Here is a 10144-nt window from a genome sequence, read left to right as displayed (position 1 = left end):
AGGGATGACTGGAGCACGGAGGAGGCAACGCGCACTACACTGAATGCCATTGCTGGATCTGTGTGGTCTCTCATTCTCAGAGCAACTCCAAGTGTTGGTGGTATCATCTCTATTTTAGAGATGGGGAAACCAATTTGCCCATTCATTTATTCTTCAGCTGTGTATCGAAAGCCTACTATGAGGCAGGTGCTTCTCTAGGCCTTGTGGGTACAGCAATGAACAAAGTTTACTAAGCCTCTGTTGCTTGAAGCTTAATAGTCCATGGTAGGAGACCTCAGTTCCCCGGCAAGTGAGGCAGAAGGATCAGTAATCCGAGGCCAGCCTGTTAGAGCTGGTAAATAACCAAAGACTGTCTGGAGTGGGGGAGGAGAAAACAACGTAGACCACAGCAGTGATCCCCACTTGAGAGGGTCGCTCAAGATTGTTATGATTCAGCCGGTTGTGGTGGCTCAGGCAGAAGCAGAGGCAGGTGGATCGATGTGAGTTCAAGGCCAGCCTGGTCTACAAAGCAAGTCCAGGACATCCAGGGCTACACAGACCTTGTCTCGAAAAACAAAAAAAAACAAAAAAACCAAAAAAAAAGAAAGAAAGAAAAGAAAATATTACTATGATTCGAGGGGTAGAGGGACTAGCGGAGGAGGAGGAGGAGGACCCCGGAACGGGCTGCGCTCAGCCTTTCCCTTGCTCCCTGGCACCAAGGCTGCAAGAGCTCAAGAGTGATTATTTTCCCCGCTTGGGCCTAATATGATACTAACCAAAGCTGAAGCAGTTTCCCCAGTCAGTCGCAGGCCACTCTGCTGAGCATCTTCTCCCAGGAGTACCAGAAACATAAACAAAACAACACATGCCGAACATGACACTCCGGAGGCGATTGAAAGTTATTACCAGGGGTACCCGAATGGTGCGGGGAAGAATGCTGGGGTCCCCGTGCTCCCGCTGCTGGCCAATGAGGTGGACTGTGTGCCCTCGGTAATGGCTGGGAATACCCTGGAGGGATTTCTACAGACTCCACCAGGACTGGAGAAATGTTACCCTAAAGTGCAGAAATGAATTCCACTGATCTTCTTACGGGGGGTGGGGGGGGAGGAAAAGAATAGAGCTACGGGAGGAGACTCAAACCTAAATTAATTTGCCACTGGAAAAAAAACCCCACATTTTGCTATTTTTCTGTGTCAACTGCATGATTAAAACCGGCTGTTAAATGGGGGGGGGGGGGGAAGGATTATTATGAATCTGGGGACAGCACCGACCACTCCTGGTTAGATCCAGTCTCCAAAACCCAAATCCAAACCAAACCAACCACAACGAAAAAAGCCAGGTGCACGCCTTTAACCCCAGCACTAGGCGGCCGAGGCAGGCAGAGTTAGAAGACGGCCGCAGCGGCTACCTAGTGAGCTTCAAAGTCTCAAACAAAACAGGAAAAAGCATGCATGGTGTTAATGCCAAGAACCCCAGAGTCTGAGGCCGGGGGACTTCCTTGAGTTCCGAACCGTCCAGAGCTATATAGCTCAAGACCTAAAGAGCTGGAACTCCACCCCTACCACGCTCAACCGCCTCTCCCAGGAAGGTCCCGCCTCTGCATTTGATTTTCCTATAAGAAATTCGTTTCACACGTGGCGCGGGGGAAGGGGGTGGGGAACGAGAGGGGGCGGGGATGGAGGAATCGAAGTCTCGCGATAGCACTTCCGCTTCCCATAACTCCGTGCGTCCGGCCCGCCCATCCTCTTTCCGCCATCTTTCCGCGCCGGTGAGTGAGTCTCCGCGAAGCTCCGTGGCCATCCGCCTGGCATCCGCGCCATCCCTCCGCCTCGGGCTCGGGTTCGGAGCCTCGGGGGCTTGTGGGTCCCTTCCGGGGCCGCGGCCTTCGTCCGCCGGAGTCGGGGGTCGCCGCGGGCAGGGCTCCGGGCGGGGACGGTGGCCGGCGTGGGCCCTGCCGCTTCTCTCCCTCTCGTGTCTGCGTGCGCTCCGTGGCCCCGCGCGGCCGTGGCCAGGCCTGGCACCGGGGGAGTCGGCCCCGCCGCCCCTCGCTGCTGAGTTAGGGGCCGGTGAAGCGGGCTTGGCTGCGCGCTCACGGGCCTCTACGTCGTGCCCTGCCAGTCAGTGCCTGTGCCCGCGGGAGACGGGCAGGGAGGGGTTAGGGTTGGGGGTCCCTGAAAGCGAATTGACTTTGACGTCGCGTTAGGCGCGGACGCTGCCCGTGGCCGAGAATCTTCGCCGGCGATGCCAGGACTTTTACACACTTTAGTTGCTAATGACAGCCCTTCCATCCACGTCCGGTTTGGCTGGCTGATAAGTCCGTCCCACCGTTTCCCTCCACAAACCCCCCTCCCTGTTTTTTTTCCTTTGAGACAGAGAAACTGTAACAGCTCAAGCCCCGCCATTGCTAAGGTTATCTTCTATGTAACGTTTCTTGGCTTGTGTCACTTCGTCTCCCGCCGTTTGTGTGCTGGGTCATGTGAGCACGAGTGTCTGGAGTAGATTCTGAGCGCAGAGAACAGCCAGTACGTCGTGATGAGTTTTTCCTGGGTGTTGGGATTGCTGCTTAGACCTAGGGAAACTTAGCAGTGGGCCCAGGGAGGCAACTTTTACAGAGGCAGGCTAGGATGCTGATGCCAGCAAACCCCGATTTCCTCTTCCCTCAGTCACCATGGTGCGCATGAACGTCCTGGCAGATGCTCTCAAGAGCATCAATAACGCCGAGAAGAGAGGCAAACGGCAGGTGCTCATCAGGCCGTGCTCCAAAGTCATCGTCCGCTTCCTGACCGTGATGATGAAGCATGGTGAGTGTTGGTGCTTAGGGTTTGTGACCGGCAGCCTGGCCTTGGGATTGCAGCGCTGGGAGTCCTGGGGAGGGGCAGGGGAAGGGTGGCTGGGTTGGTGGTTAGGTGGTGTGTGTGTGTGTGTCTGGGCGTGGGCGTTTTCTTACCCAGAGAATCAGATGAGAGAGAAATCTAGTAGACAAAAACTGTGCTGAGGCCATAAGGGTTTAATTTAAGGTCTCAACTTGATGTCTTGATGCTAGTCACTTGTCTTACAGGCTACATCGGTGAATTTGAGATTATTGATGACCACAGAGCTGGGAAAATTGTTGTGAACCTCACAGGCAGGCTGAACAAGGTAAGACTCCATTGTCTCCTTAAAGAGCCTCATTCTCATCTGGCAGCTGTCTGTCAGTGTTGGTGGCACCCTTGCCCCGCCTCCCTAATTTAAGATATTGGCTATAATCGCCTCTTTTTCTTTTTTAAACATCACACTTCAACTGTTATCTTGGTTGCTTGCTCGTTTTTTGGTCAGTTTTGTGTGAGAGAGCTAGACCCTGGTAGCACTGGCAGTGGACTCCGGATTGTTGACTACTGATCTCAGTAGCTGGAACTTAGGTTGCACGGTGGTGTGCTGGATGTGTTTTATTTACAAGGTGGGGTCTCAATATGTAGACAGATTGGCCTTTAGCTCCAAGATCCCTACCTCTGTCCGTTGCTGCATTAAGAAGTACACGATGCACATGTGCAGTGGTGTGCTGTTTTTTAGTAGAATTATTTTCTTGAATAACTGGCTAAGGGCCAGGGTTGGTGGCTCTTAAGTGTGTTGGTGTAAGTTGTAGTTGTATGAGATCTAGGCTGCCTGTCCGTGTTGTCTTCATCATCAGCACACCCAAATAGACTACTTGATTTCTGTCCTTTTGGCTTCCAGGTTTAATAGGTGTTTGGGGACACTGGCTAAGCGCTAGGGTTGGTGACTGTTAAGTTTGTTAGTGTAGGTTGTAGCTGTCTGAGATCTAGGCTGCCTGTCAGTGTTGTCATCAGCATAACACTTTAATTTCTGTCCTTTTGACTTCCAGGTTTAATGGATGGGTGTTTTGGGGCAGTGTCAGTAATTCAGTGACGGTGTGGCTGAGGCTGGGATTTGAGATCCTCTAGTCCATGGCTAACCTGTCTGAGCGACCCATTCACAGGGGCCTAAAAGCACTGGACATACAGATACGTACACTGACTGCTCATAACTGAGGTAGCAATGAAATAACTGTGGTTGGCTGTAGCATCAGGAAGGTTGACAAACTGCTCTGTTCCCCTGGGTTAAAACATGTGAGTGGAGTTGGTGCGATCACGAACTTTCTTCTCAATATCTAGAACTTCAAGTCAAGTTACACACTACTGCTTCAAGGTCTTTTAAAGATGGTAAAGAGTTTTCAAGACTAGTTTTGAGTCATTTGTTTTGTTTATAGTTGCAGTGAGAACATACTCCAGGTATGCTTTTGAAGTGGGAGAGTATCTGGTCCTGCCCATCCCCGGTCCCCCCCCCCCCCCCCCCCCATTTTTTTGTTTTTGTTTTTTCAGGACAGGGTTCCTCTATGTATCCTTGGCTTGGCTGTCCTGTCCTTTGTAAACCAGGCTGGCCTTGAACCCACAGCAATCCACCTGCCTCTGCCTCCCAAAGTGCCAGGATTAAAGGTGTGGCCCAGCTGCTGGGTTCCCCCTCTTTGCTTTTAGGAAACTCAAGTCTTGCTCCTGTCTCTAGCCAGTTAGTTGGCTTGTAGAAGGAGGGAGAGCTTACTGGACGATTGTGTGGGTCATTCTCTTCCCTTGCCCAGCTCATAGGAGAGAACAAAATGCCCATTGCCCTCAAGAAAGAAGGTTTACCCTGCTTGGGCCCTGGAGACAGTTTGACAGCTGGAATAGGCCTGTGGCTACAGTCCATCACAGCCAGCAGATAGGCTAGTAGGAGCATAGGGTCAGGGTGAGTCTTTACTGTAGGGGATAATGGCCTGGAGCTGGGGATGGCCTTTGCCAGGTTCCACCTTCGGTGGCTATTTTGGTGTGTGACTGCCGGTTTTTACCTGGCTGTTGTGTGTTGGCACTCTGGGGATTTGGCTTTAGTTTTTCGAGACATGGTTTCTCTGTGAGGCCTTGCCTGTTCTGGACTCACTTTGTAGACCAGGCTGGCTTTGAACTCACAGTGATCCACCTGCCTCTGCCTCCCGAGTGCTGGGATTAAAGGCGTGCGCCTCCACCACCCGGCTCACCCTGGTTTTTTTTAGAAAATGATTTATTTTCTATTTTATGTGCATTGGTGTTCTGCCTTCCTGTGTGTGTGTGGGGGGTGTGTGTGTTAAAAACAGTTGAGCTGCCATATGAGTGCTAGGAATTGAACCTTTGGAGGAGCAGCCATGCTCCCAACTGTAGAACCACCTCTCCAGCCCAACTCTGGGTTCTCAGAGCTAGCACAGGGGTCTTGAATATAAACCGTGAGAGCCTTTCTGTGGCTATTTATTTTACATCCTGCTTGATTTTGTTGCTGTTGGAGCATAGCTCCTGTTTGAGGATTTGCAGTCAGTGACTAAGGTGGAGCTCTTTCTGGAGGATGGTTGTCACTCTGCAGCACAGGTGGGCTACTTGTAAGAACACTGCTGTCGCCAGGCATGGTGGCACATGCTTGTAATTCTAGAGGCAGAGGCAGGTGGATCTCTGAGTTAGAGGTCACCCTGCTCCACAAAGTGAGTTCACTGACAGCCAGGGCGCTACACAAAGAAACCCTGTCTCAGAAAAAAACAAAAACTGCTGTTACTTTCTTTCTCTGGGGTGGGAATGTGGAGGGTTAGGTCAGGCTAGGTGATAGTTACTTAGATAATACTGTGCTGCAGGTTTTTTAGTTTATAGGTTTATTGTTGGTCAACTCTGCTTCACTTAAAGGTGGGTTTTTGTGTGTATACATGCATGCGTATGCTTGGCCAGCTGCTACTGAGCTGCAGCCCTTTTGAACTGTAAAATTGAAATTTCAGTAGTAAGTTTAGTCGAAGTGCTGTATACGAAATGAGATGGTTTGTTCTGGGGGCAGTTCTCCGGGCTCTTTCTTGCCGGCAGGAGTGTGCATGTGTAGTCTTGCTTGGGTATCGGTGTACATAAACGATGGTGGTGTGTTGTTGAGGCAGGGTCACTTTGTGTAGCCCTGCCTCAGCCTGTTGAGTACTAGGGTTCTAGGTGTATGTTGCCACAGTGTTCAGTGTGTTTGGCACTTACAGAAAACCTACATAGAGTAGGTATTAAATATATTAACATTCTATGCAATTGGTTTTGAGTTATGAAAGCCGTTGTTTTTTTGTTGCTGTTTTGTTTTGTTTTTTGGTAAAGTATAAAGGATTTAAACTTTGGTTTCCCTTTACAGTGTGGCGTGATCAGCCCTAGATTTGATGTGCAACTTAAGGACCTAGAAAAATGGCAGAACAATCTGCTCCCGTCTCGTCAGTTTGGGTGAGTTGGGGTGTATAGTTAAAAGTTAATGCTTTGGGCCAGGTGTTGTTGGCGTACTTGAGAGGCAGAGGTGGGAGGAGATCTGAGTTCAAGGTCAGTCTGGTCTACAAATAGAATCCAGGACAGCCAAGCCTACACAAAAAAATCCCTGTCTTGGGGGCTGGGTGGTTAATGCTTTGAAAATCTGAGATATGGCTAGGCTTGAATTAATAGTCTTTTGTGTTTTGTAGCAGTGCTGTCTTTCTAACTAGCTTGACGTAAATACTTAAGCTCCCTTACCCTTGTGGGTCTAGGGATGACCCTCAGATCCATCAGGCATGGCACCAAATACCTTGTACTTATTTGAGATAGTTCTCACTGATACGGAACTCAGATCACGTGCTTATTCATAAGTCCAGAGTATTGGTATTTAAAGACCTGTGCCCCAGTCTCATTTTGTGTGTATGTGTATCCTATTTACATTACAGATAATTGTGAACTGCCATGTGGGTGCTGGGAATGGAACCCAGATTCTTTGGAAGAATAGACAGTGCTCTTGTTTGTTTGTTTGTTTGTTTGTTTTTTCTCAAGACAAGGTTTCACTTTGTATCCTTGGCTGTCCTGCACTCTTGTACACCAGGCTGGCCTTGAACTCAGTGATCTGCCAGCCTCTGTGTCTTGAGCGCTGGGATTAAAGATGTTTGCCACCACACCCGCACAGGCAGTGCTCTTAACCACTGAGTCATCTTTTTTTTTTTTAACTGCATGCTAGAAGAATGCATCAGATCCCAGTATAAATGGTTGTGAGCTACTATGTGGTTGCTGGGAACTGAACTCAGGACCTCTGGAAGAACAGACAGTGCTCCTACCTGCTGAGCCACCTCTAGCCTTCATTTTTGTTTTTTAAGCTAGCTGTTCCAGTATTATTGGGGACAGGGCAGAGTGTGTAGCTAGAGTCTGTAGATTTTCGTCTTTTGTTTCAGAATTCATTCTTTTTTGGGGGGACGGGATCAAGACAGTTTCTCTATGTAACAGCCTTGGCTGTCGTGGAACTCTGTAGACCAGACTGGCCTATGCCTCCAGAGTGCTGGGATTAAAGGCATGCACCATCACGCCAGGCCAGGGTTCCTTCTCATACAGTGACCCCTGGCTAGTCGCCAGCTTGCCTGGGCAGTTACCAGTCCCTGCTGTCTGGCACGAAGGCATGCTGAACATTGCTAAGGGTGGTTGTGAGCAGAGTGTAGTGTGGTTGGAATAGTTACACTCACCAGCAGTTTTTTTCCTCCATAGCTTCATTGTACTGACAACCTCAGCCGGCATCATGGACCATGAAGAAGCAAGACGAAAACACACAGGAGGGAAAATACTGGGATTCTTTTTCTAGAGATGTAACACATAAATAAAAAGCCTCCGTGGACTGTGCTGGGCTGAGTCCTTTTGAACCTTTGCATCCAGCACAGTGGCTGGTTGTGCTGACTGAAGCTAAGACAGTCCTGTGACCACACCATCACTTGGCTGCTGTGCTGTGTCCAGCTCAGGATGGTTACGTCTGTGTTGGTGTCCGGTGGTGCTTAGCTGAGGGTTGGCATAAATATTGAAAACATGACCAGTGTCTTCTGTGTGTGGCTGTAAGGAGGCCCTGTGTTGGCATCCTCTCGCTGGTAACTTCTGCATAAAGTGTTTAAGGACATTGTAGCCCTTTGAGAGTCCAGTGAGGACTTGACCTGGCTTATTCACTAATGAGAAGCACAGGACTTGGCAGGCTCGTGCTGTCTCTCTCAGGGTTAGTATCACACAGTTAACTCTGAAAGGTCAAAACCAAGGGTGTTGCTCACCTAGCTAGCATATCCTGGGTTTGAGAAGGCTTGGTGTGGTAGGCTGGGGACTTGAGTTTGCTTCCCAGGTAAATCCATGGGATACATTTGCCTTTGCCTCCCAGATTTAAACGCAAGTGCCACCACTCTTGGCCAAGTGTTTCTGTGGAAAATATATCAAAGGATGGTTTGGCTCTGGTTTCACTTGAGTCAGTGGTTAGTGTCTGAGCAGACACCTTCAGGTGGGGACTGTTAGGACAAAACTCTTCTCAGAAGCAAAAGCGAAAGTAAGAGGAATGGTCCCAATGTCCCAGTGCAGTCCCGTGTGTCCCCCCACCTGTTGTCTCAGTTAAGTGCCACTCTGCAGCCTCTGTCATCTTAGTAGCTTCATAGACTGAACTGTGAACATAGTCAAGCCATAACACTTAAAATATGTGTGAAGTTTGGGGAGGCCACTCTTGTGCCCTCAGGGCCTAGCACAGCACTCCAGTTCTCATCAGCAGAAGCCCCTTGGAAAGACCAGGGTTTGCAGTCACCTTCATCGTACCTGCTTCAGTCCGGAAAATAGCCTTGTGCTGATGAGCTCTGCTTGTCAGCTTGAGGGCTCTGTTACCCTCACCAAGATCTCCACCCTGAGCCCTTCCTCACATCAGTTGGTCATTTTGTCTATACAAGGAAAGAGCTTAAAAGGTCTCTGTACTGGTTGCTAGTTGCTTTTACAAAAAAAAAAAAAAAATATACACACACACACACACCATGCTGACGCACTACTTTAATCCCAAAAGCAGATTGCTGTTAGATCAAGGCCAGCCTGGTCTACAAGAGACTCAAGGATAGCCAGGACTGTTACCCAGAGAAACTTAAGCTGGGTGTGGTGGTGCACGCCTTTAATCCCAGCACTCGGGAGGCAGAGGCAGGTGGATTGCTGTGATTTGGAGGCCAGCCTGGTCTACAAAGCGAGTCAAGGACAGCCAAGGCTACACAGAGAAACCCTGTCTCAAAAAACAGAAAAACAAACAAACAAAAAACCCAACCAACCAACCAACCAAAGCCTGACAAAGCAAGTGCTTACTGTGGTCCAGTTTTAGAGACGTAGTTTCCGGGAAGCTTTTCCGCCTGTGCTTTGGGTGAGCTGACGACCAGCCTTGCCATCCTAAACAGAACATGTTTCTGTTCCTAATCTACCAATGTTTATTATTAGGCCTATAATTGCAGCATTTTCTAACAAGCTAGCAATCAAGACACAGACACCTGTTTTAAAATAGCCTTAGTTAATCTGGGGTGGGGCAGGTATGGGATACTTGTCCCAATCCCATATCATCTGCTTCTAGTAATTTGTGTCAAGCTACCTCCTGTCTGTAATTCCATATACTTGCTAATGTTCATCCAGGCCAAATCCTCTTATCCATGTTTCTTCACCTAACCCATGGTGGCCTGCCTTCTCTTACCAAGATCTGTCTCCCCCATCCCATTTGCCCTGATCAGGGTGAAGGCCTTTTATTAATTAGCATCAAGATACATAAGACTAACGTGTTTCTGTTTAGATCATGGAGGTAATCCCAAGGAAGGGAGGAAGAGCCTGTGAAAGTGGACGTCTGAGGACTGGCCAACTAGAAAATAGAGTGAGTGGTGCGTGGTGAGGAATCTGACGTAGGTTTTGGTACACTGGCTCTGTGTAGAGGGCAGTTCCTGTTACTTGATGCTGTCTTTTCCCTTAGGGATCAAAATTAGCTTCCTATTTAATTGTTAAGCAAATTTCACAGTCAGATAATCCTCTTATCTTTACAAGTGGGATTTTCTTGGTGTGCATTTCTGAGTCCTTGATCCCTCTCAAGTCACCCTCCTACTGTCCTTGTGCGGGGAGAAAGCTAAATTTTCTCATTTGTAGATTAGCAGTCTGTACACTGCAGTTACAGGCCTTGACCTTGCCAGCTACAGATACATTGATTCTACCCTCATCCCAGTCTCCCCCACCCCCTGCTTAAAAAATGTTTCTTCTGTGACAGTATTAAAGGGTCATCCCTGGGCTAGCCCAGGGATGTTTGCTGTTCTCATCCTGCCTTAGGCTCCCAACTTCTAGGGTACAAGACTTATGCCACCATATGA

The 10144-nt window shown here is 49.0% G+C and overlaps 1 protein-coding gene across 4 annotated transcripts; it reads left to right on the top strand.

Moving 5' to 3' along the window:
• The first annotated feature begins 1644 nt into the window (after positions 1-1644).
• Rps15a (ribosomal protein S15a) lies at positions 1645-7865 on the top strand. Of its 4 annotated transcripts, none has more exons than XM_051149276.1 (5): positions 1645-1747; positions 2643-2780; positions 3023-3117; positions 6160-6245; positions 7515-7865. In XM_051149276.1, exons 2-5 carry the CDS (start codon positions 2648-2650, stop codon positions 7606-7608), a joined length of 408 nt encoding a protein of 135 aa, XP_051005233.1. In that variant the 5' UTR covers positions 1645-1747; positions 2643-2647; the 3' UTR covers positions 7609-7865. The 4 variants fall into 4 exon arrangements, with proteins under 4 accessions (XP_051005233.1, XP_051005232.1, XP_051005234.1 ...); XM_051149275.1 differs by having other exon boundaries at positions 1727-1818; XM_051149277.1 differs by lacking the exon at positions 1645-1747 and having other exon boundaries at positions 2515-2780; positions 3038-3117.
• The last annotated feature ends 2279 nt before the right edge of the window (positions 7866-10144 follow it).

The sequence above is a fragment of the Acomys russatus genome, chromosome 7 (genome assembly GCF_903995435.1).
Source record: "Acomys russatus chromosome 7, mAcoRus1.1, whole genome shotgun sequence".
NCBI lineage: Eukaryota > Metazoa > Chordata > Mammalia > Rodentia > Muridae > Acomys > Acomys russatus.
Note: the sequence above shows the minus strand (reverse complement) of the source record. Positions and strands in the feature narration are given on the sequence as shown.